At 46.0% G+C, this 26347-nt stretch overlaps 1 protein-coding gene across 2 annotated transcripts in view; it reads left to right on the top strand.

Moving 5' to 3' along the window:
• The window catches only part of FBXO21 (F-box protein 21), a 38613-nt gene extending 12709 nt beyond the window's left edge, over window positions 1-25904 (top strand). Inside the window, exons 5-12 of one of the 2 annotated variants that reach the window (XM_012662898.1) lie at window positions 115-261; window positions 557-693; window positions 1671-1807; window positions 5352-5531; window positions 6504-6636; window positions 12793-13004; window positions 14663-14820; window positions 23434-25904. In XM_012662898.1, the coding sequence (XP_012518352.1) occupies window positions 115-261; window positions 557-693; window positions 1671-1807; window positions 5352-5531; window positions 6504-6636; window positions 12793-13004; window positions 14663-14820; window positions 23434-23624 (1295 nt within the window). In that variant the 3' untranslated portion in view covers window positions 23625-25904. The remainder of the gene's footprint in view (window positions 1-114; window positions 262-556; window positions 694-1670; window positions 1808-5351; window positions 5532-6503; window positions 6637-12792; window positions 13005-14662; window positions 14821-23433) is intronic. The other variant, XM_012662899.1, reaches the window with a different exon arrangement.
• The last annotated feature ends 443 nt before the right edge of the window (window positions 25905-26347 follow it).

The raw sequence follows: 26347 nt of genomic DNA on the forward strand, positions 1-26347 counted from the left end.
GAAGCTTAGCTAGTGGGATGGCATAAAGAGCCCAGGTTGTGGGGGGTCAAATAACAAACTAATAAGAACAGGGTAAAAATAAGAATTTATTCTGCAATTCTTGTTCATTTGCAGGTGCTGTGTATATTGACCAGTACTGCAATCCTCTCTCCGACATCAGCCTCAAAGACATCCAGGCCCAGATCGACAGCATAGTGGAGCTCGTTTGCAAAACCCTCCGGGGCATAAACAGCCGCCACCCCAGCTTGGCCTTCAAGGCAGGTGTGGCATTGCTTTGGATCCAGCCGTATTTGCGAAAGAAAACCTAGAGGAGGTGGTTAATTTGGGAGGTGTGTTAGTGTGCTCCCGTTATGTCATGAAAAAGTGAGCAACGACAACCACGTGTTTGCTTGGACATGTAAAACACTTTAAATACATGCCCCCTCTCCCTAGACGGGCAACACCTGATGGGTATGTTAGGCCATTGCCTGTGTCTGCCTGTCGGGGGTTGTTTCAATCAGGCACTAGTCACAGCCTTGTTCGTGCTTGTGTCCCAGAGTAGGTCTCTGTGTTTCAGGTGAATCTTCCATGATAATGGAAATAGAACTCCAGAGCCAGGTGCTGGATGCCATGAACTATGTCCTTTATGACCAACTGAAGTTCAAAGGGAATCGCATGGATTACTATAATGCCCTAAACTTATATATGCACCAGGTAAATGTGGGTCTAGAAAAACATATTTTAAGCTCATCTCTGCAAGAGTACGCTTCTTGAGGGCAAGTACCATGTCTGTTCCATCTCTGAATGTCCGGTGAAACTCGTTTTCCCTCTCCTGTAAGGATCTTGCTGTGGATTTTATCTGTGTCTTCATGGAGTGTCCTTTGTATGCAAACCCTTGAGGTAAATTTGACTAGAAACAGGCATCTCTCTACCTCTGTTTGGTCAGTGTGTGTCTTGTGAACACTAAACTGTGCCACTCATGAGGGCCCCCTTTTTGTACTGGCTGTGGGCAGGTTGGGGGAACCCCTGGGCCAGCTGCGGGACGCCTTCACAACTTCAGTATTTGTGTCTCATTCGCCTCCTGCCTGGTTCCATTTTCATACCTGCTCTATTGCTTTATCTGCTACTTCCATTTTATTTTGTTACATCTTCCACACTTTTCCTGGAAATGGTCTTAAATTCTTTCTGGAAGAAGGAGGGAGTAAATCAGGGGTTGGCAAACTTTCTTTGTACAGGGCCAGGCGGTAAATTATCTCAGCTTTGCGGACCATATGGTCTCTGTCTTTAACTACCGAGTTCTGCCATTGTAGTGTGAACAGAGGCACAGACAATACAAAAACAAATGAGCGGGGCTGTGTTCCAGCGAAACTTTATATATGGACATCGAAATTTGAATTTCATGTAATTTTCATGTGCCACAAAATAGTATTCTTTTGACTGTTTTCTCAAACGTTAAAAAATGTAAAGGCTCTTCTTAGGCGGGCTGTATAAAAATAGTTGGTGGACTGTAGTTTGGGCGGTAGTTTGCTGACCCCTGATCTAAATAAGTGAAATATTCATCCACTTAAGCGTCAAGAACAAGCACCATGCCTGATGCACAGTAGGTGCCTAATGAAAACCTTTATTGAATGAATGAGAACGTGTAGTTCATCTTGGTGAATTGGGAACCAAAAGCATTTTTTCTCTTTTAGGTTTTGATCCGCAGAACAGGAATCCCAATCAGCATGTCTCTGCTCTATTTGACAATTGCCCGGCAGCTGGGAGTCCCACTGGAACCTGTCAACTTCCCAAGTCACTTCTTACTACGGTGGTGCCAAGGCGCAGAAGGGTAAGCCGTCTGTGACATGCCGTCTTGGTCCTGAAGGTTCAGTCCCCCTGTGTGGACAGGAAGCCTGGCTTTCAACATTAAGTGAGGTGCAACCAAACAGACGTTAGAAACAGGACTAGGCTAGGAAGGAACGGTTTTATTTCTGACTGTATCAGTGTCAGTGTTCTGGTTGTGTTGTGCTACATTGACACAAGACAAGATGTTACCATCAGAGGAGACTGGGGGAAGGGTACTCTGAATCTTTCTGCATTTCTTACAGCTGTGTGTATGACTCTACAATTATCTCAAGAAGTTTAATTAAAAAAAAGTAGAATCAGGACTTCAAGGTCTTAATGTGGCTCTCCAAGTCCTTTTGTTTCAAAGCAGATCAGATCAAAGAGTGCTTAAAGAGATTCTTACTTTCTGCCATAAAATCTCCCCTTCTTCCCACACTAATGTGCAGCAGGAGAGGGGGAGGAAGGGAGGGAGGGAGGCGGGAGAGAAGGAACAGGATAGCCAGTTCCCCTTTAGGCAGGGTTGGTGACTGATGCCAGTTTTAGAGACCTGGATAATGAGTTTTGTTTTCTCTTTTAAACTTAGTATCCTATAGGGCAAAAGGTTATTTCTAGTTCAGTCTAGCTTTTCTGAAAGAAATAGTTCATCAAATAGGTAGAAATATCTTCTCATTAAATCTGCCACTTAGAGGAAAAAGAAAAAGGTATTTACCTATCTCCTCTTCTTTGAAACTACTTCTTAATGATTAACTATCATGCCTTGTGAAGTGATGAGCAGTGTGATAGAAAGGAGCTGAGCTTTGAAGTCAGGCTGGGTTCAAACCTTGGCTTCCCCGAGCCCTAGTTTCTTCCTCTGTAAAACGGAGTTAACGTTTCTCTTAAAATGGCTCGGAGAATTCAGTGAGACCACCCAGCACATTCTACACCTAGGAGAGTTTCTGATGCTCCATGGGGGAAAAGTCCAGTTGGTCTTTGAGTATCTACCTATCTCCCAGGTTAAGCAATGAAACATTACGTAGCCGAAGCCTTCTGGGTATCCTTATCCCATTCTCCTTCCTCTCCTCTCCACAGGTAACCAGTTTGAACCATTATTTCCATGCAGATTTACATAGTTCATTACATATGTATGTTTTCTCAAATAACTGTACAGGTTTCCCTTGTTTTCCAAATACGTGTTCCTAAAACATGTACTGGATAATTTAATTTGGGGATAGTAGATACCCATACCTATTTTCCGTTATTGCAAATGAGAAAAATGATTTTTCAGCCTATCCCCTTCCCTAAATAACCAGTCTCTCCAATATCTCTAAAATATTCTTAAATGTTTATATAACAATCCAAGAATTTCTGCACAATATAAAGCACTTAAAACACCAATTGCCATATTATTTGCCACAGTAACTTACTACAGGGTAGGATCGTGTGCAATAACAGTATTATTTTTTCTTCTTGGGCTACAATGAGCATATACTATAATGCAAATGATCAATGACAAGTTTGTAGGCCCCCAGGCATGTGGCACAAACAAGCACTGAGACCCAGAAAGGACTCAGCCCTCAGGGAAGATACTGGACTGTGGGCCCTCTCTGTCCTCTCTGCTTTCTGTCTTTGGTCTCTGTTCTCTGTCCCTGCACCAAGACCCTATTGTCTTAAGTACTGTAACTTTATCATTATTCCTGTTACCTGGTAGGATGAGACCCCCATCTAAAATTGCCTTGGCTGTTTTTAGTTTGTGCTCTTCTGTATAGATTTAGAATCAGTTTATCAGGTTCCTTAAAAACCCTTTGTGGATATTGATTGGAGCCAGAGATTACTTTGGATTGGCGTTCTAGATTAATCTGGGGGGTACTGCCAATGTTTCACTATTGAGTCTTTCTGTGAACATGGACTTCTCCATTTATTTAGGTCATCTGTACTGTCCTTAAACATTTTATCCTTTTCTTCAGCGAGCTAACATCTTGTTAGATTTATTCTTAGGTGCCTTAAATTTTTGTTGCTATTGTAAATGGTAATTTTTAAAATCATATTTTCTAAGTATTGATGGTGTTCAGGGATATGGTTGGTATTTAGACATAGATTTGCTATTCAGTGCCTTTGCTGCGTAAATCATTAGTGCTAATAAATTGTCAACTCTTGGCTTTGCTATGTGAATAATCATAGAATAGTGAATAGTGTCAGTTTCTTCTTTTTTTCTAATATTTGTTTCTTTCTCTTACCCTACTCTGCTGGCCAAATCCTTTTGTATGAAGTTGAATAGAAAAAATGATAACAGGCATTCTTGCCTTGGATATAACTTTAAACGGAATGCTTTTAAAATTTTAAATCTCTGGGGCATCATGACATGCGCTTATAGTCCCAGCTACTCGGGAGGCTGAGGTGGAAGGATCACTTGAACCCAGGAGTTTGAGGCCAGCCTGGGTAACATAACCAGGCCCTGTCTCAAAGAAAAAAAATTTTTTTCACCATCAAGCATGATGTTTGGGAGCAGTACTTTTCCTTAGAATTATGAAAGCTACCGTCCTAAATAGCTAAGTATTAGGTGTGTTTTCATTTTTTTCCTTTGTCTTCTCAGGATCCTATGGTTTTTTCTTTTCGTCTGTATGCAGAAATAGATTTTTTAATGTTCATCTCTCCTTTCATTCTTGGGGTGCATGATCACATATTTTTAAAATATATTGCTACCTTTGATTTACGCACATTTTATCCAGAATTTTTGCATTTATGCTCATAAATGATCGTGGCCTATAAATTTTTATATGTTTGTCTTTGGGAGGTTCTAGCCTCATAAAAAGAGTTGAAGAGTGCCTTGTTTCTAGAACATTTATGTAAGTCTTATATCTTTGCTAAAGGTGGGCTATAAATATGACTCGAGGAAGAAATTCAACTGGGCTTTTTTAGCAGCCAAAGAGAAAATCTGTTACATGATTTACAGTGGGCATAAGATCCAGATGACACAATCGCTCATGAGAAACTGGCCCTGAAACAAAGAGCCACGCAGATCTCTCCATGGCCCTCACAGAGAAGGAACTTGGCAAAGCGGAGAGAACCTGCATCATGTGACGCTGCTCACCACTGCTCAGCGTGGGCCAGGCCCTGTGTATAAGCACACGGCGTGGTTCGCCAGAGGCAGTCCTGTGGGAGCAGCTGTGTGATCGAGTCCAGGGGCCCAGCTCTCTGTGGTCTAGCACGGGGTTCCTGGCCTGTGACCGTGATGGGCTCAGCGTGTCAGCAGAACTGAGAGCCGAATCCTTCTGGTGTGAGGTACCATAACTTTCAGTAGGTCCTCAAGGCCCAGGATCCACAGTTAACTATTGCTAATCTATGAAATTAATAGACTGCGTGGGGCATTCCATTAATCTTTCTCTCAACCTCAATCTCTCTCTCAAGTTCTGGTAGATATTCCTAGAGTGAGTTTCAAGAGTAATCTTTCTAAAAATTTCTATTAGACAGCATATGTCAGTGCTGTTTCTTAAAGATGAGCGCACTGTTGTCTTGACACAGCAGAGCTTGCAGTTGTTCCACTCTCATCTGAGATTTGGCTCTTTGGATAGGGCGACCCTGGACATCTTTGACTACATCTACATAGATGCTTTCGGGAAGGGCAAGCAGCTGACTGTGAAAGAATGTGAATATTTGATCGGCCAGCACGTGACTGCAGCGCTGTACGGGGTGGTCAACGTGAAGAAGGTCCTGCAGAGAATGGTGGGAAACCTGTTAAGCCTGGGGAAGCGGTAAGGTTCTCCAGTACTTCTGCAGAGTGTGTGTCTTTAGACGCTCAAATGTGGTGGAGATGTGCCAAATGACTTCTGAGATCTTTGCAGTGGACTTGGACAAGTTCTCTTTGTAAATGCTGACAGCATTCTTCAGTAACAAAATGTCTTAGACTGGCAAAGATTATTTTTCAGGGACAGGATGTTCTCCTGTGAAAGTGCTTTGTCATCTTTTAATTTATACCTTTCTATCATTTAGAGAAGAAAAGAAGCAAAAGTATGAAACTGTCTTGCTTTTGAGTCCAAGGAAATTTGTCCTACAGGGAAAATAGAAAGTTGTAGGTTGTATGTTACGGTAATAATTTTCTGTCTCATGAGAGAATGTTTTCTTTTTAATGGACTTTATTGTTTGGAGCCATTTTAGGTTGACAGCAGAATTGAGTAGAAAGTACAGAGAGTTCCCATATGTCCCCTTCCCCCGCCACACGCACAGCCTCCCCCACCATCCCCCACCAGGGTGGTACATTTGTTAAAATCGGTGAACCAACATTGACACATCATTATCACCCCTAGTCCATAGTTTACATTGGACTTCACTCCAGGCGTTGTACATTCTGTGGGCTTGGACAAATACATAATGCCATGTATCCACCATTATAGTATCATACAGAATAGTTTCACTGCCCGGAAATATCCTCTATGCTCTGTTTGGAATTCATTTTTAATTATATACAGTGTTATTGAGGTGACTACTTAATAAAAATGCTTATAATTTTAATTTAGTGCCCATCACCAAAATGGGGTACAAGATTTATATTTATTGTGTATTTTTTTGTTAAGAGTATTATATCTCTTTGCTGAACAGGGAGGAAATATCAGAATCAGAAAAGGTTTGGGATTTGTGTTGGTTATTTTTAAAACCTGGGTCTTGAAAAAGAGGGTCTTGGCTCAGAAGCACACAGGATGAGACAAAGATGATTTTTCCTCTGCTAGGGAAGGCATCGACCAGTCGTACCAGCTCCTAAGAGACTCATTGGATTTGTACCTGGCAATGTACCCAGACCAGGTGCAGCTTCTTCTCCTCCAAGCAAGGCTTTACTTCCACCTGGGAATCTGGCCAGAGAAGGTAATTATTTTACTTTGATGCTTCACACTTGCCTTAGAGAGAGGAGTCCTAGATTTGCAAGGCGGCTGTGTCAAGCTTATCCTTGTATTAACGTGGGGGATAAACATAAATTTATTCAAAGTCTCCCCATCTTGACCCACCAGTTAGATTTTTTTCTCTCTCCCCTTATTCTAAGGAAAATTGGTTCTACCACCAGGAGTTGCCTGTTCTCTTTGTGGTCAGCCCCTTAAGCCTCAGAACCACAAAGCCTCTGCTCCCACCATTCACCCACCAAGGCCCCAAGACTGTTTTCCCGAGTCACCCTCACTCAGCATGGGGGAGCAAAGCTGTGACTGTCCGACCTCCAGCTGTGCTGTTAGCAACTGCATCGGCCGTAGATAAATGCCCGTTTGATATAGGAAAATTGGACCTTAGGTATGTTCAAGTCCAGCCACTGGACTAGGTAAGGACTGGTTATGTCTTTGAAAACCGTTGAATTTTGATACTGCTGCACTTGCATTTTCTCAGTTTTGTAACGGCCCCCGTTGGCCAGCAGCAAGCACTTTCAGGAGGCCGCAGTGCTGACATCTCAGCAAGCTGTGGATGCAGCACTCAGAGTCCGACTGTGTATCACCTGCACGTTCCCAGCACACCTTGCTTTCCCCTGGAAATCTGTTAATAATCCTTTCTGTTTGTTTAGAATAGTTTGGTGAGAAATTTTAATTCTGTGTCACAGGGCCATCGCCGTAAACTCACCTCGCGTGCTTACAGAGGGGTAGAATCTTTCTCGAGAAAATAAATGACTCTCCATTGCTTAGCTTTAAATTGTCTCATTAATTCATAACTTCAAAGAGCTAAAATAGTTCTAAGAAAGGATGCATCAATGAGAAAATCCCAGGGCTCCTGTTTTAAGATGTCATCTGTAGCCCAGATAGAACATCCGTGTATTTCTTGGTAACTGATGGTAAAAAAAATTTAAAAATTTAATTTAATTTTTTAAGAAAAAAAACCATGTAATGTGATAGAGGAATTAGTGGGAAAGTAGACTCTGTTGAAGTTGCCACCTACTACTGCTCTCTTGTCCAGGATTTAATCATTTGTTTTTATTTTTTCATTTTTGTAAATGTATTTTTGATAGCCTGGTATAACCAATTCCTGTCACTTTTTACTTTAGATTTGTTAAGGAATTTCATGGTAATTCGTGAAATGCAGAGCAAAGCAAGATTCTTTAAATGTAAATTCTGTAGAATGTATGCACACACAAATGCATGTATGTATATACATACAAATGCATGTGTGTGTGTATAAAATTTGGGGTGAGGGGGCTGAGATCAGTTTGTGGAAGGCTTTGGCCTTACTTGGTGAAGGAGACACACTCCCGAGCTGGGGAGACCTGAAGTTTGCCTGTTTTCAATTGAATGGAGTCAGGAAGAGCTCAGAGACACAAGCCTTCCAGATCACGGACACGATGCATCCAGGGTTATTGTGGCTGTGATGGAAATAGCATAGGATGTCAAAGTTTTAGAAGTCACCGACACTTACTGAATACTTCCTTCTGTGTTCTCAGCGACCATATAGGGTCAATACTGTTTTTATTTTTGCCATTTTACCAATAATGAAATTGAGGCATCCAAAAGTTAAATAACTTGTGGAGATCTCCTGTGCGTACCTTGATGGCACCAGGAGTTCAACCTGGGCAGGGTGGCATCTAAGCCAACCCCACGGTACAGTGGGCTAAGGCAAGAGCATTTCTGCAGAGGCCAACAGGTGGGTACTTTCTTCTACTTCCTGCTGCCAGACCTGTGCCTCATTTCGATCCATAGCTGTTCGTTCCCTCCCTCTCTGCGCTTCAGCGGGAAAGGTAGCCCTCCAGCTTTTCAAGGCAAACTCCCCTCCCTTCCTTGAGAAGAAAAACAGAGCACTCCACGTCTGCCCTCCAGGCACTTCCCTGGGGCCATCACCTTCTCTCTCCTCCCGGCATAGCGAAGTTCTGAACTTCTGTGCCATGGCCACCCCGCCTCTCACTGCCCAGAACAGGAGGCTCTGTTCCCGTCCCACCTCCACAGGCGCTGTTCTTGCCAGGGAAGCCAGTGACCCCTTTTGCTCAAACCGTTTTCCTTGTTGCTAAATCCAGCAGATACTTTTCTTTCCTTATCTTTCTTGATCACGTGGGCCACTCCCGCCTCAAAACATTGTGTTCCCGTCTCTCTGTGGTCTCCAGTTCTCAGGCTCTGGCTCCTTCCTTGTCCTCTGTCTCTCCTTCAAGGCTGCACACTGGAGGGTCATTTCTAAACTTCTTTTACCCCAGACCTTTCTCCCAGGTCACCTCCCTTCTTCTCCTTGCTTCCGTCACCACCTGTATGCTGTCAGCTGCCACATCAGGGGCTTCCTGCCTGGACCCTGGGCTCCAGACCAACGTGTCCAGGCATCTACTGTGCACCTGTCCCTGGCTCTGTCTTCCAGGCGGGGGAGAGTCAGCCCACCGGGAACAGTACTTCTCCAGCCTGGGTAGTGCACGGCCCCCCGCTTGGTCTCCTTCCCTCTACTCTGAGCCACTGAGAACCTCTTATACAAGGTGGCCAGTTATATCCCGTTACGGCTCAGAGCCCTCGGAGCGGCTCCCCTGTTGCCCGGAAGATCAGACTTGTCTGTCTCAGTGCAGCCTACAGTTCTTGGTGGCCTGGCCCTGCCTGCCTGACCACCCCCCGTCTCTCATGGCCACCCCGTTGGTGCTCTGCCGCCCTAGCCACGTCCTCTGCTGTCGGGGCTGTCTTGCTTCAGCCCCGTGCGGTGCTGCATCTGTGCCGATTCCTCTGCTGCATGGGCCGGCTCCCTGCTGCTGAGCCATCAGCTTCCGCTCTGCCGCCTCTGCAGGCCCTTCCTGGTGCCTGTGCACAGTGAGCTCAAGTTCTCCCGTCGTGCCTGTGCACGCCCTTCACAGAACTTCGTCTGAGTCTGTGGCAGCCGCAGGTCAGTCATCCTGCCCCATAGACCACATCTTTTTTGGTCCTCACTGCAGCCACTCCCCAGGCTCTCAGCACAATTCCTGGCACACAGTAGGTGCTCAAAAATTATTTTAATGAATGATTAAGAAATGACCAAACTTCATTAAATATGAATAAAGAAGACTCAAAGAGGATATCTAGATTTTCTAACAAGGGGGCAATTTGTCCTACTCTAAAATTGGTTATTTGGAGAATAGGCCTGTTTGGAGGGTAGGAGAAAATGTTTGGTTTGGGGTATGTTGAATTTGTCCTGGCCTGGAGCCATCGAGTGCAGATGTCCTATGTCCTTTGGCAAGGGCTCTCAGCATCAGGGTCTGATGCCTGAAGCCCCAAAGGTAGACAGTCCCACAGATAAGTGGATGTCAAGAAAATAGAGCCAAGAGCCTCAGAGAGGCGTAGGGGAAACCTGCAGTTCAAACCAACTAGCAGGGTTCAGCAACTACAGCCTGTGGGCCACACGCCTGCTTTTGTGAATAAGTTTTATTTGTCTCCTTGTTGTCTATAACTTCTTTCAAGCTACAGTGGCAGAGTTGAGTAGTTGAGTCAGACACCATAAGGCCCAGAAAAACCTAAAATGTTTCCTCTCTGGCGCTTCATGGAAAAAGTGGTAGGAAACCTGTGGCCTTCTGATTTCAAGATTGTTCTTTTTTAAGCACCAAAGGAGGCAAGAAAAGCTTTATTTTTCTCTGCTGCACACCTTTCAATAAAAGGATTTATAAAATTTGGATTCAGTCAAAAGGCTGCACTCAAGGATCCAGAAAGCCACATGTGTCCCCAAGGCCACAGGTTCCCCACCCCTTCAAGGAGCAGCATTGGGGTATGCATCACAGGTGATAGACCCCATTCCAAGATCTCCACCCCGAAAGTTGTGGACACTGGGCATTCTCGGCCTAGAGCATTTGGTTGGGGACAGCACGGTGCCTGGCTGTCAGCACTGTCCTTTGCAAACACGCCAGGCCCCTTAGCACTGTGTCTTCTCTGTTTCTGCAATCTCCCTTCACTCCCAACCGCACGTCCAGGGAAGGAGAGGTTATTATTGCTGAACCTTATCTGGACTTCCTTTGTGCTCTGAAGATACCCACGTTCTGACCATTTTACTTATCTGTGGAAGCGGGGCAACCAGTGCCAGGAAAGGAGGGGGAGCTGTGTGCGTGGGGCCCAGCAGAGGGGCAGGAAAGTAACTCATTGGATCTACGTCGGTACACAAGGACAGCCATTGTGCAAGCACTGCAAATAGACGCCTCTTGTTCAAGTGGGATGCTTTTAGCTACAAAGGGTAAACGCCGCCAAGGTCCCCAAATTAAAAGCGCCCTCTTGGGGCCGGGCGCGGTGGCTCACGCTTGTAATCCTAGCTCTCTGGGAGGCCGAGGCAGGCGAATTGTTTGAGCTCAGAAGTTCGAAACCAGCCTGAGCAAGAGCGAGACCCTGTCTCTACTAAAAATAGAAAGAAATTAATTGGACAACTAAAAATATATAGAAAAATTAGCTGGGCATGGTGGTGCATGCCTGTAGTCCCAGCTACTTGGGAGGCAGAGGCAGAAGGATTGCTTGAGCTCAGGAGTTTGAGGTTGCTGTGAGCTAGGCTGATGTCATGGCACTCTAGCCCAGGCAACAGAGTGAGACTCTGTCTCAAAAAAAAAAAAAAAAAGCGCCCTCCCTCTTGGAAGTTGGAAGTGGATAGGGAGTGGCTATCAGTCCACTCTTGTTGAAACTGGGTTTGTGGTACTCAGCGTTATACTGTTCTGCCCATTTTTATGTGTTTGAAACGTTTCATAGTAGTTAATTAAAATGCTCCTACTCTTGCCCTTGTACCATGGTGGTTGAGACCTGGTGACAGACCCAGGGTCACAGCCTTACTCCACGTCTCCATAACTGTGACCTTAGGCCACCTAACTTACCTTCACTAAGGCTGGTCCCTCTTCTGGAGGTTGGCAGGGACTAAAGGTCATTTTTCCTTTCCACTTAATCTTAACTCCCAATTTGAATGTCAAGAAATTAATGACCTTCAAATTAGGAGATGAAGTGTAATAAAAAATATGATGGGCCCGGCCCAGTGACCAGCAGAGGATAAGTGTTCGGTAAATGTCAGGATCCTGCGAATCTCAGTCTGAAATGCGAGGTTGGGTTTTAGAATAATAACGTCTTACATTGCATGAAACTAGTTTTCCCGACACCTCTGCAGGCTCAAAACATATCAGGAAATAGTAGGACAGTGATTAGTCATCTGATAAGCGAAGAAACGAATTCAAAGGTAGACACAGCTAGTCTGACGAATCTGAGCCTACAATCCAGGTTGCTTTGTCTACTAAGCAGGCTGTCATTTAGGACTCGGTAAGCTGGAAGGAGAAACTTGTCAGGAACCCTATGCCAAATGCTGTAAACATAATAGGTGCTAAATAATTGTGTGTGGGGGGGTTAACTTTATTTGGATTTTAATTTTTCTGTAGAGGCACCATGTACAGTAGAGGGAATGTAACAGCGGAGTCGGACAGTTACGCTACTGCCAGCTACTGCAGTAGTCTGAGTTCTGCACAGAGGTGGTTTCTCCACTGCCCACTTGAATACTGAATTCCATTATGAGTTAAGGTCACGGAAGTGGCCAGTGGGATCCCAGAACCCTGATGCACCTGGCTTCCTTCTAACATAACATCATCAACCAAGTGAACTTACCTCTTTCGTGCCCTCGCTGTGACCCTCTCTATCTTACCCAGCATTTGTGTCAGAACGTCCTCTTGGTCTCTCGATTAAAGCAGTTTGCCATTTTTTTCCCCCCAATTCAAGAGCAGCAGGTTCAAATTGTTTCCTTTCTGTGTATTAAAAAATAGGGATTCCCACAATTTCCACACTGATGAAGAACGTCAGACCCTGTTAGAGTCCACCTAATCCCAACGTGCCGTAGAGGGCAGCCCTCGCCTGCGTACCCGGTGCTCACTCCAGAGCAGCGATTTCTGAACGACTCCTTGCATCCACACTGGTGGAGCCGGGCTGCCCTCAGCCAGCTGCCAGCGTTAGAAGCGACCCAGCCCTGGCTGGGCACACGCAGCGCTGACTTGGTGAGAGTCGGTCAGAGAACAGCCAGCCGCTCCTTGCCGTCCTTTGGTAGGCTAGGTAGGTAGGTCTAAATCCCAAGCTGCGAAAAAGAAAAGGCCTAGCTGAAAATATTATCTCCTAGTCTTTCTGTCTTGTCTTGAAGGTGCTTGACATCCTCCAGCACATCCAAACCCTAGACCCCGGGCAGCACGGGGCGGTGGGCTACCTGGTGCAGCACACTTTAGAGCACATAGAGCGCAAAAAGGAGGAGGTAGGCGTGGAGGTGAAGCTGCGTTCCGATGAGAAGCACAGAGATGTCTGCTACTCCATCGGGCTCATTATGAAGCATAAGAGGTGAGTGCAACCGATTGTCCTGTCCTGCGGCGTCCGCTCCCGAGGGGGCTGCGGAGGACACGCGTGCGTGTCTCATGAGCGGTTTCCAGTGACACAGTGGGAGGAGGACCTGACTCTGGAAGCAGCGACTGTGCACGGTCGATCGATCGTTTACTGGGTGCCCACGATGGGGGAGACAGAGCTGAACCATGTCTTCAACCTTTGTGTTTTTTAAGCAACGACTCCCTTTCCTAACTGAGATCTTCTGATGTTTTTAGCAGCCTTTAGGTGTTTGACCCTTCTCTGTGCTGGAGGATGGAAGCAGCTCTGTAAGCCAAGGGTTTTTTCTCTCATTTCCTCGTTGTTCTTGCTCTCTAGTCCTTCAGTCTCAAGCAGTTCAAATCTGAGTGGTGGGTAGAGATGCGTTGGGTCATAGGATGTGCACATGGTTTATTCACTAAGCAAAATCAAATTGCATCCAAAGTGATTGGACCACTTTATATCCCACCAGCAGGCCAGGAGCTGAGAGTTCCTTTTCTTGCCAAGTGTTATTGCCAGACCTTTAAAAATGTACTTACGTGGTAAATGGCAAGGGGTATTTCATTGTGGTTTTAATTTATGTTTCCCTGATTACTAAGCAGGTTGAGGTTCTTTATATGTTTACTAGCCACCCAATTTCCTTTTAGTAAGCACCTCTGCAAGTATTTTGTTTATTTTTCTATTCTGTTATTAGTCTTCCTTACTGATTTGCAGTTCTTTATTCTGTATACTCGTCTCTATGTTAGCAAATGTCTTTTCCCAGTTGTGGGCTAGTGTTTTTCATTCTTTTATTGTATTATTTTTAACTTTATTATGGAAATTTTCCAACATATATAAGAGTAGATAATGAGCCACGTGACCTTCCCAAGCTCTAGCGTCAGCAGTTACCGTAATAGGTCAGTCTTCACTGGTTCATCCACTCTCCATACCCTTCTCCCGGGATTCACTGAAACAAATATCAGATGTCATTTCATCTGTAGCTGTCTCAGTCTGTATCTCCAAAAGGTAAAGGTTCTCTCTCTCTCTCTCTCTCTCTCTCTCTCCCTCCCTCCCTCTCTCTCTCTCTCTCTCTCTCTCTCTCTCTCTCTCTGTCTCTCTGTTGTCACAGCTTAAAAACCAGTTCCTTAACATCATCAAATACCTAGTCAGAATTCGTGTTTCTCCAGTTGTCCTATTTTTTTTGGTTTTTGAGTGAGGGCCCATTAGTCTCTTAGTTTCAGTGATGTCAAATTAGTCTTTTCCTTTAAAGATTGTATTTTTAGTGCCTTGTTTAAGAAGTCTTTCCCTGTCTCGAGTCATGAATCTATTTTATATTTTAAAAGTTCTGCATTGTACATCTAGGTCTTTGTTTTACTAGAATTGGTTTTGGTGTCTTGTTGTCAGGCCAGGGTCCCAGTACCTTTTGCCATTTGTATAACATTCTCTTTGTTGAAAAGCTCATTCTTTTCCGAGTGAAGTGCTGTGTTGATAAGTAGAGGTGTTCATAAAAAGGGCCATGGCGTCCTGAAAAATGAGTCACCATGGAGTGAAAACAGGTAAGTTGGTAAGAGCGTGAGCTTCCGAGGAGCCTCTGTGTGCATTTCCCGGTTGCTGTGACAGGGTCCCGGGGACCTGATCTGCTGTGCTCTTGTGTTAATTAGGTATGGCTATAACTGTGTGATCTATGGTTGGGACCCCACCTGCATGATGGGACACGAGTGGATCCGGAACATGAACGTCCACAGCCTGCCGCACGGCCACCATCAGCCTTTCTATAACGTTCTAGTGGAGGATGGTTCTTGTAGATACGCAGCCCAAGGTAAGTGGCTCCTTCTGTTTGTACCTTTCATGACACCCTGGCTTATTTTAAGCGCACGTGTGAGGACTCGGGTCATTAGTATATTCAGTGATGGCAGTTGTCCCATGGCTAACCTCACTGGGACTGATATTCAGCTAAACATGGGTGGATTGCCCTGGTGTGGCCACATCGGGGGTTAAGTAGTCCTGCACACTCTCCCCCCAGAGTCTCCCTCTCCCAAGGTGTTGGTGTTCTCTGATCTGATTGGCCACTGCCTATGCCAATCAAATTCCTGAAAGTCCTGCTTCCCTGCCATTGGCTCCCCCAGACAAGGAGGCCCATCCTGTGCCCCGCCTACACTGCTGGCCTGGATTGGAGGGCACCAAGTGGACACGCTGGGGCTGCCCAGCACTCTCTGGCTTCTGGAGGCTGTGGCTGCTGGCCAGAGAGCCGCCCTCGTGTGTTCACTTGTGGGAACTGCAGCCCACAGCCTGGCTGTAAGCACACCTGAGAGAGCTAACAGGTGTTTGGTAGGCGTTTGGGCGGCTGCTGTCAGCCCAGACAGGTGCTCGTCCAGGGCAGATCTGAGATGGGGACGGACAGAGCCTGTGGAGGCAGATTAGAGACAAGAATGCCTTCAGTGTGAGTCTCCCTTTGCTTTGTCCCTGTGGAACTTCACCACCATTTAGTAGGATGAATTCATTGTCTGCCTCATTCACATTAATTAATAATTAACTGATGTTCATTATTAATAAAAACGAACATGAATGCTAACGTAGTGCTGCTCTGTGACAGGCAGGGTTCCAGTGGATACTAACTCCTTTTGAGAACCGTCGTCATTGTCTGGATGAGGACACTGAGGCACATGAAAGCCGTGTCCCTTTTAACTCACAGAGTATGACCTGGAAGCCGTGGCTTGGCAAAGAGCCTTGTCCTTAACTACCATGCCGTACCTTTTCATGTCTGGCCTGACTCAACATTATGTTCTGATAAATCCAACAATAAACATACTGGTTGTATAAAATCTGAGAAGCTTCAAAAAGGCTGGAAAAGGTTTTCATGCCAATTCTCCATCAATAGCAGTAGCAGGAGAAATCTGTTTATTGAGCCTGCAGGTCGCTTAGCCCGTACCAGGATGACGGAGCCGGCATGAGAGGATTTTGACATGCTCCCTGTGTCAGATGGAGGCTCCGCAGTAGCATTTAGCTTTTGAAGCTGTGTGAGATAAAAAAATACTACCAGTTTCTAAAAATCAACAAATGATTTGGAAATGATTGGCTGATTGCTGGGCCATTTGTACCAGCACTGGTCACTTGGTCAGCGTTTTATACTGTACGTCATAGAGCGTGTCACCAGCATAAGGGGAATTTCCTTCCCATCACCTCTGTGGCCCAGTGTCTGCGCGGTCATTGTTGTGTGGAGTTGCTGTTAAGACTTTTGATATTTGATGTTTGAGTTTCTAGAAACTTTTGTATTGACTTTAAAATGGGCTTTTTAGAGTAGGTAAAAATGAGCATTTGGTTGTAAATGTTCTAGATTTGACTAGTGTCCATGTTGAAGATTCAGAAATTGATCTGTAATCATATCTGAGTACACGGGCACAATATTGTAATGACTTCGAAAAGAACTGAATATCTGGTTGTCAGTTTTACCATCTCTGAAATGGAGGTGGAACGAAATGATTGTAGGTAATGCTAGCAAATTGTCTTTGGGGTAATATTAACCAACTGACTATTTTAATTTTAAAGTTTTTTGAGACAGAAAACTCTCAGACCTGCAGAGCTGTTAGTACGCCGTGATAGCTTCTGTCTTGTGCTAGCAGCCGTGGGGGCACCTGGTCTGTAAGCGCTTTGTGACGGCTGCCGCAGGCTGTGCTGTGGGCTGCAGAGGTGAAGAGAAGCTCCTTCGCAGGGTCCCCACATGTCCAGTGTGTGGCACTGTTCAGGGTCTTCTTTCCCCACAGGACTCTCCTTTGGGCCGTCCCCTTCGCCTTCTGGCCTCATTCATTAGCTGTGTCTGTGCTGGCGACGCCCAAAGCCACGTTTCCATCCTGAGCTCTTCCCTGGGCTCTGTGCCCACCTCTGTAACAGCCTCTGGGCATCGCACCCGGAGAGCCCCGGGCGGAGCAGGGTTCATCAGGCGTCCTCACATGTTCCTAACCCTGAGCTCACCGTGCTGCCCCACCCACCCTGCTTCCGCGTGTCCCACCTCACTGAGTGGCACCACTTGGGGCCATGTCTTGCTTCTGTCTGCTCATCCTCATCGTACATCCAGATGGCCAGAGACCCACCGGTCTCCCGCGTGACCATTGCATGTCCGTCGCTGTGGCCTGAGTCTCTGCTCACCTCACTCCCTAACCGGTGCCTGCCTCCAGGCCTGCCCGCCGTACGTAGGGCATTCTGCTCAGCACTAGCTAGAGGATCTTCCCAGCACGCGCCTGGGCCGGGTCACTCGCTGCTGGAACTGACCGTCAGGAGTTTCCCCTTGGCCGTCACACTGCCACTGCTTCATGAGGCCCGAGGGATGTGGGCCCTCCCCGACGGCCTCGTCTCTGCTCCCACCCCTCAGACTCCAGCCCTGTCAAACACTTTGTTCCCTGGGTCACCATTCCTGCTCACCTTCGGGTCCTCACGCCTGCGGCTGCTCCTGCCTGGCAGGCTGTGCCCCTTACCGGCTTCGGGCCTGATTTCATGTCATTTCCTTGCAGAAGCTCTTCTCACCCTGCCTCTCCCCCGCCTCCCTCAGATCAGGCCACATGTCCCCGAGCTGCTCTCCCTGAGCACCCTGTCCTTCCAGTCCGAGCACCTCTGTCGTCCTTTATCTCCCACTGAATGACCCCTCACCCGCCACGAGCTCCACAAGTGCAGTGACTGAGCCTGCCCTGCTCACTCAGGCTGTCCCAGCACTGGGCACCTTCCAGACCCCTGGGAGACACTCGCATTCTAGGAGGAGGGAATCCGGTCCAAGAGAGACAGCTTGCGAACAGAAGTGTGAGCAATGAGGCCAGCAGAAAGAGTGTGTGATGAATGAGAGGTGTTTTGTTGTTGTTGTTGTTGTTGTTGTTGTTGTTACAACTTTAGATTAAGAGCATTTTAAACATGTGGAATGGTTAAAGGAATGTATCATCTGAGCAAGTGTATGTCATTACCCATAGTGTTCTGTGTAGTTATTGCTTAGTCTGCAGAAAATAATGACTTAGGTGAGATGTCTGATTTGCTTTCACTTATTAAACATGTTCACCATGGGATAATGTCTATAAAATCAGATATTAAACTAGACTAGGATTTAATAAAAATTGTGAAAGCTTAAAAAAAAAAAAAAAAGAATATATCAAATACCCTATTCACCCTTCAGGAGATTCAACAGTTAACAATCACCATATTGGTTTTATCTATAGAGATTTTAGTTTTTTTTGCACCATTTGAAAGAATATTGCAGACATCGTGACCTAAATACTTTATCAAGCATCTGCTAAAAATAACATTTCTCTGCATTACCACAGTTACATTATTACACCTTACAAATGACAAATACTTTATGATATCTAACGATTCGGTTTTCAAATTTCCCAATTGTCACAAAAATAAATTTTATACCTTTTTGTTGTTTTAAAAATCAGGATCCAACCAGGGTTTATGCACTGCACTAGATCGTTATTTCTTTTTAGTGTCTCTTACTAAGTCTGAGGCTTAATTAGATCAGGTTAAGTATTTTCGTGTGGGATACTTAGCGTCAGACACTGTGTGCTTCACGTTGCGTCTCATCCAGAGGCCCGTGGTGTTCGGTGTCCCACTCTGAGTGATGCAGAGTTTGGTCCCTTGGCTAAGACAGTGACTTACCACAGGGGACCGTTTTCCCTTTGCAGTTAACAAGGAACCCATGGGATCATGCTGTGACGTCCTGTGAATACCCTGTTCCCCAGTGACCTTTCACATGATGGTTGGTTCCAGCGCCTATCGAATAGCCTCGCCTGGATTATTATATGAGATTTGCTGCTCTTCTCTCTACTCCTGTGCACAAGAGCTTTTCCCTCCCTCCGTCTCTCCTTCCCCCCTCCTCATCTGCGCAGCCCCCGTCCCTACCATAAATTCCTGGATTTTTATTTTTTCAATGCGTTACAATCACGTGAGACAACTTTATGCTCATAGTAGCCCATGTTTAGCCAGTGGGAGACCTTGAAAGGCTAAATTTTAAAAACTTATTTAAATAAGTTTTAGAACATTTCTGGGCTAATTCGTATTTAACTTATTTTGTTTTTGAACTTTTCTTGCTCTAAGTTTTTAACCTTTGGCTCCAGTGATCCTATTAACCTAGAACCCATGAAGAATGCTTTTCTAATTATCAGCTCTCCACAGAGAGTCGAAGGGTGAATTATAAACCACACATATGTATGACACCTTCATGTAGTTTTAGTTTGCACAGTGAGAGAATTCTGCCCTCGGTCTGACAGAGTTCCCCGTGGCGGAGGAGGGATGTACAGCGCTGGGCGTCTGTAACTTTTGTCCCCACTAGGGGGTGTGCGTTAATACTGTGTTGGCCCTTGGTAGGGGAGCCCCGACGGCTGTTCCAACACGGTACTCACGTCCAGACACTATGGAAAGTGACTATCACAGGTGCCCTGAATTTAGGTCAGCCGCCCGTGTTGGAAGATCGGGGATCCAACTGCCCTGTGAAAATGTAGGTCCTAAACGTGCTTTGTCTGTAATGATAAGGCACCCCATAGAGTGCTGGGTACGTGCTGTGTCCTTGCCAGTGTTAGTTCCCTTCTCTCTTGTTTGTCTGACGCTTCCAAGCTCAACTTTCCACCCCGTGCCCCCACCCCACACACAGTCCACGGCGTCCGCACGTGCTGGCGGCGGCGGGGAGGAGGTGAGGACCCCCTGCATCCGGTGGAGTGTGAAGGGGCACAGCCCTTTCAGAGGGTGCTCGGCCCTGTCCTTTCAACTGTAGAACCCTCGAGTGCTCACTGTCTTCCCACCTAGCGGTTCCACCCTTGATGCCGTGACACGGGTGCAGGGAGGCTGCGGTCCCCTTGTTAAACGGCAAGGCAGTTGTCATTCGTGAGGACCCGCGCGGTCAGCCGGGGTCTCCGCGTACTGTGGAATACCAGCCTGCGGCTGAAGAAGCCGTTCGCTGGTAAACGCTTTGAGTGTGGTTTGTATAAATAAATACACATAAAGCAATACTAAATCTCCCTTAAGTATGTATGTTGGGTATTTCGATAAGTTACGTGTGCGCTCGTAGAATAAGGACTAGAAAGACACACTCACATGCTGGTGGCTTCCTCTCAGGAGGGGAGCAGGTAAGGACAGGTGCCCAGGGAGGATTCGTAGGTGGTGTCTCCATAGTGTGTATTCATATGTTTTGGGGATAGCTAAAAATTTAAAATAAAATAAGCAGATGCATTTCGTTGAATACTTCAAGGGAATCTGGAAAGACTCTTCTAGATTTTCCAGAGTTTTTAAGTGGTCCCGTGTTCGTGTTTTACTCAAGTAAGTTTTGTGTGACTTAGATTTGTCATCTTCATGAAGTAAATTTTTAGAAAAACCTTCTTAGTGGATTGGCATTTATTTTCCAAATTTCACAGTACACAGTTGCCAACTTTGTTACCTTGTTTTCTCCTTAAAAAATTCCTTTTTATTCTTTCCTCTTTTGCTCCTCCGCAGGCTGGGAGGCCAGGCAGGTGAATGCGCTGAGTCCGTCCTGCCTTCTCTCTAGCAGTCAGGGCTGGGCTGCCGCACCCACAAGGACTGTTGTCACCCGTCGCGTGGTTTCCCAGCGTTCCTGCCTGGACTTTTCCTGCCTCTTGTTCCGGGCCCACGTCAGGGTTCTGAGCAACAGCTGCCCAGTCTTGTCCCAGAGATCTGTGCATAATAACTGAGTTTTCTTCCCTCCTCCCAAGAGAAGCTAAAGATTACCAACACCAGGCTGCTATTTAATACATAGAAAAAGAGCGGGAGAGAGAAACAGTGCTAAAACGTAGGGCTGGGTTTCTGGAGCAGGGTTCTCAACCTCGGCACCAGCGACATTTGGGCCTAGATGATTTCTTGCGGTGGGGGCTGTCCCGTGCGTTGTAGGGTGTTTAGCAGCATCACTGGCCTCTGCCCCCTCCAGGCCAGTAGCAGCGCACAATTATGACAGCAAAGATGTCTTCAGACCTTGAGAAATGTCGCTTTGGGGGCAAAAGATTCCCCCAATTGAGAACTACTACTCTAGACAAACTGGCAACAAAGCAGTTGTTCTAAGTTACCTGCTCAAATCCTTTTTACTTTAAATATCTCCATCCTGCCGACTGAGGACTGGCAACGGCGGTCCCCTTAGAGCAGAGGGCCTTTATCTCTTCGTGGTGTTCCCAGAGTCTTTACCCTCCCTCTAATATTTCTGTGCAGTTCTGCAAGAAAATCCAAACGTGAGGCCCTGGGCGGCTGGCGTGGTTAAGGCACCACGCCGGATTACTCACCCGTGACGCTTCACTAATCGGCCACATCCCTGGACGTGGGGAGGGAGGCGGCAGTGGCAGGTGGGCAGGAAAGGGCAGTTTCTTAGCCAGTGGCATTTTGAAGCATTTGCAGATTGGGTTTTGTTTTTTCTTTTTACATTTGTTGATTTTTCCCAATTCCAACATTTGAAAAATGTAAAACATACTGAAAAACATAAAATCATCTGTAGGGATCTAATGGTAACAGTAGGAGGTCAGTTAGCAGACTACCTAGTTTCCTTTTTGAAAAACCGCAGGTCCTAAAACCACAGACTTGCCCCGTCCAGGGCAGCAGCGTGCTCTGAGCTCGTCCAGCGCCTCCCTCCTTTCTCTCTGCTGTTAGGTTCTTAGGTCTCGCTCCCTGCCACTCTGGAATCCCCGTCTGGGTTTGAGTCCTTGGGCAGCTGCTCTATGCCGCAGCTCATGCAGCTGCAGAAGGGAACCGAGAGGGGACTCCTTCTGGGGTGGTTACGTGGCATGGTGCCTGCGAAGCCACCACCGTGCCCGGCGCATCCTAGTGCCCAGTTTAAGCTGCGTAGCTATGCCATGACACGGAGCAGCCCCCGATAGTGGCCCTCCGGGCTTTGTCTAAGTAACACTTACTTCTACCCCTGCCTCCCCCACAGGATCTGAAAGCAGGCGGCTCATGTTCGTGGCCGCCTAGTATTTTGCTGAATTCACGTGCCGTCATGTATTTACACGGCGACCTACAGCAGGAACGCTTTTACGTTTTGCCCGTCATCAGTACCGTTGAGATAAACAGCTTCCATACGTTCATCTTTGCACATGGTTTGCATGTGAGGTCTCAGCAGTAGTGATTTTTAAACTGTTCTATATCCCCAGCACAGTCGGAAGAAACAGCCTAAAACAACACAGTAGCACAAAATTTCTTTAAATCCTCCTGTTTTGTGGTTTAAAAAAAAAATCACAGATTGAATTATGCAACTGCTTTCCCTGCTCCCCGGAGACAAATAACACTTAAAGTCAATGCGTCAGAAAGATGCTGTGTTTATCCTGTGTGCTCTGGGGAGTCGGGGCCTCTGAATGCCCCTTGTGTTTCAGGTTGTTTAACCAAGCTGTTTAAAAAACAATACGCTGCGCTATGGATGCGAGTTAGCCCACTGAGAGCGTCACCCGGAGACTCACTTGAATCAACCGCGTGACAGTCTGTGCTAAGAATGGCTTCGTATTGAGCAGAACTGAGGCTGCTCTGGGAACCATGGGGTTGTCTGCCTGGCCCAGCTCCTTCATTGGGCCAGGTCACGGAAGACGTGGCTGGCCTTCTTCTGAACCAGTGTCAGGCCACGCCTCTGGCCAGCAAGAAAGGGCGCCCGAAACACCGTCCTCTCGTCGGGCCCATGGAGAAGCTGTGTTTCATATACTTTTGGGAGGGCAGGCAACATATCAAACGATCTCAGCCTTTTAAATACCTTTCCTGTATTATCTTTTTTAAATTATTCTATTTTAAAGGTCTTCTTTTCTATTTCTTTCTCTAGTAGCAAAATAGCAGGCAGAGGCGGCGTGGGTTTCCTGGGAGATGGTACAAAGAGTAAAGCTGATACCCGTGCGGGATCCAGGGGTGCAAACCGCTTTCCATCCCTCTTTCCGCATCTCCCGGCAGCCCTGGGAAGCCACTGCTCACCTTGGAAGCGCACGGCCAATGTCAGAAGGAACTGGGGTGGGCAAGAGTGGTCTGTGTTGGGGGGGCCTCTCGTTAGTAGATGGTAAGGATGACAGGGATGAGACTTGTCACCAAATGACCCAGCTGCTCCAGAAGCCCAGCCACTGGCGAGAAATGAGCAGACGAGGATACTCCAGTCCCTTACTTTTGCCTATTTGTTGGGTCAAATCAGAGGAACATGATGAGTCTCTAGTTTGCTGGTCCCTGAAAGACTCTGTTGGAATTTTGCTGGAGCCAAACATCTCGCTCCGAGAGCAGGAAAGCTTTTGGGGGGCCCTGCCGCCAGCCCAGCTTCCCCCATCACCTCCTATTGCCTTTATTTCCCGTCACCTCCTGGTTCCGTAAACGTCTCAGTCTCTCCCTCTCCTCCAGCTCAAAATGCCACTTGAAAGGGGCGCTAGGAAGTTCTCTGGGTAAAAGATGCTGCAGCAGTTTAAATTGTAATGAGACTGTCCCTCTGCCTCTTTACCCACAGAAAACCTGGAATATAACGTGGAGCCTCAAGAAATCTCGCACCCCGATGTGGGACGCTATTTCTCAGAGTTTACCGGCACTCACTACATCCCAAACGCGGAGCTAGAGATCCGGTATCCAGAGGATCTGGAGTTTGTCTATGAAACGGTGCAGAATATTTACAGTGCAAAGAAAGAGAACATAGACGAGTAACGTCTAGTAGAGGACATTGTACCTTTGCTGCTGCTGCTACCTTCCAAGAGAACGGGATTCCGGAAGAAGGTGTCTCCACGGATCCTTCTGGTTCACGCCACCAGGAAAGCCACTTAACCAGTAGCGCTGGTTGGTTGCCTCCTCCTAAGTCTAGATAACGTGTGCTCTCCTACAGCTGCAAAGACAATGTCGCTCTCCGCCTACACTAGTGAATTCATTTGAAAGGCACTGTGTCAGTGGCATGGCTTGTACGCTTGTCCTGTGGTGACAGTTTGTGGCATTCTGTCTTCATGAGGTCTCACAGTCGACACTCTTACGAGCATTCTTTTTATTCACTTTCCATTCTTACTGTCTGTCTACCTTTGTCTCCGAACATTTCATTTGCTGGGCAGATGGGCTTATACGTTTACAATGTTTCTTTCCGCGTTCTCTGTGGAACGCGTGCAGTCCTAAGTCAGGAACGCTGTCTCTTTACCCGAATGTAGTTGCCCGTTCAGAGGTAAAGTTGTGCGCTATCTTGGCAGCGTCTTGGAGACAGAGACGTTAACGAGCCAATGGTAATTAGAATCATTTGAATTTATTTTTCCTAATACATGAAACACAGATTTCAAGCGTTTTATCTTTTTTTAAATTTAAATTGGGAGAATAACACAGCTTCCCCCTTCCATATTCCTCTCTCGGATTTACGCACATCTCTGCAAATCATGAGTTTTCTATTTTATTACATAAAATTCTTTGAGAAAATGCATAGTAATGGCCTTTGTGAACGGATTTTTCCACAAGGGAATCTACTATTCCTCCCTTTAAAATGACTACTTCTTTTTATTTTAAAAATCCGCTTCAGTTCATGAGTAGGTCCTAAATCAGTGATAAGTTCTTTTTTGTAGTGAGCTGTACCGTACAAATCTGATATTAAAACGATTGCTCTTAGAAATCATACTTGGTCTCCAAAGACCAAAAATGGGGTTTTGCTTTTTTTGTCAGAAAAAAAGAAGTAATGAACCTTAAAAAAAATTTTTTTAAAGGGAAAAAGTGGTTTCATGCCCTTTTCCATTCCTTAGAGTCACTTGAAGACCTTTTTGAATGTGGTGGGGTAGAAAGAAATAGTGTCTTTACTTTAAGAACGTTGGAGTTACGGGAAGGGACATGTGCGTGTGATCTTTCTCGAGCCACCAGTGCCCTGAAAGCATCAGGACAGACGTGTTCTGAAGTCTCACGGGAGAGCCTGACTTTGTTCAGAGACCACCGGCTCCTTTTCCGCGTGCTTAGTGACCCAGCGGGAAGGCGCCAAGGCTCCATGCAGCTCTGGGACCCCTGCCACTCTCGGCCTACCGGTTCTCAAGCGAGCTAACCTTGTAATTAACCAATAGAAGCTAACTTCCGGAGTTAGGACCTAGTTACTTTGCTATCAGCGTTTAAAATAATGCAGTTGCTCTAGTGAACGAGACATCAGGGGCTGCAATCCGGTCAGCCCGGCCGCCGTCCGCTCATTTGCATGCAGTATCCTCACTCCATGTTGAATGGCTGCTTCTCGTTTACCTTTGGGAACCCTGGGATGACCGCGGTGGGGAAGCCACGTGAGACCCTTGGTAGCAAGTGAAGGCTGTCAAGCAGTTCTTAGAGATGGGGACGTGGCCAGCCAGCTCCTTCCAGCCTAAATTAGCTATTGTCTAGTACCCATGTTCCCCATCAGTCAGATGATTTGAACTTGCATTTGAAAATGTGACCACTCCCAACACCCAGCCTGCCTGAAGTTGGGGGGATTTTACACTACTCTCATTTAAAGGTGAAAATTAGATAATAAGCAATTCATATTAACGAGATGCATTAATAAGAGACTGTGGAGCATGCTGAGAGTTATAATTGTTGGTTTTCTGGTTTGGTTTCTTTTTTATTAGAATAACATCAAAGCCAAGAAAGATGGTTTTACCTTTACTGACCCAACTGTACATATGTATCTAGACTGTTTTTAAATGTGTTTCTTCATGAATGCTTCATTCAGCTCCAGGAAGCCTGCATCACCTGTGTAAGTTGGTATTTGGGCACTTTATATTTTTCTAAAAACGTGTTTTGGATCCTGTACTCTAATAAAATCATAAGTTTCTTTTTAAAATTTTTCCAAAAGTTTTCTCCATTTTAAAAAGCCCTGTTATAAAAGTAGAACTTTCACAATGTTAAAATATTAAATATTTGGATATAGTAACTTCTTTTCTCTTCAAACGAATATGCCAAGATTTTTTTGTACAATGATTAATAAATGGAACTTATCCAGAGAAACCACACACACGGCCTGCCCCATTTCGTTTCAGAACAGAAAGCCCAACCATGACAAAGGTAGAATCTCTCCCCTCTCTTCTGATCTAAACAGGAAAGATTTGCTCTACTGAATTTTTCTTAACACTGGTGAGTGGAACAGGGTACCTTTATACTGTTTTTTCCTTGCCAGATGTTAATTTTTATAAGCTCACTGGGAATGTTTGAGAGTATCTGGTTGTCATGCAAAGAGTGCACCTTTTTAATTATGTGAAGATACATGTTGTAAAAGGAAAACTGCAAATCCTTTTGAGGGAAAACCAGGTTCTTGGTGTTTTTTGTTACAGTTGATTTGAATGGTTGCATACACACAGTGTGTCTAAAATGTCGTTCAGAGCACCGGTTGTGTGCAGTGTTATAATACACTGTATGGGGGGCCGGCAGGTTGGCGGGGAGGTCGTGGGCTAAAC

Source organism: Propithecus coquereli, unplaced genomic scaffold, assembly GCF_000956105.1.
Source record: "Propithecus coquereli isolate 6110/MARCELLA unplaced genomic scaffold, Pcoq_1.0 Scaffold789, whole genome shotgun sequence".
In the NCBI taxonomy this organism is placed as follows: domain Eukaryota; kingdom Metazoa; phylum Chordata; class Mammalia; order Primates; family Indriidae; genus Propithecus; species Propithecus coquereli.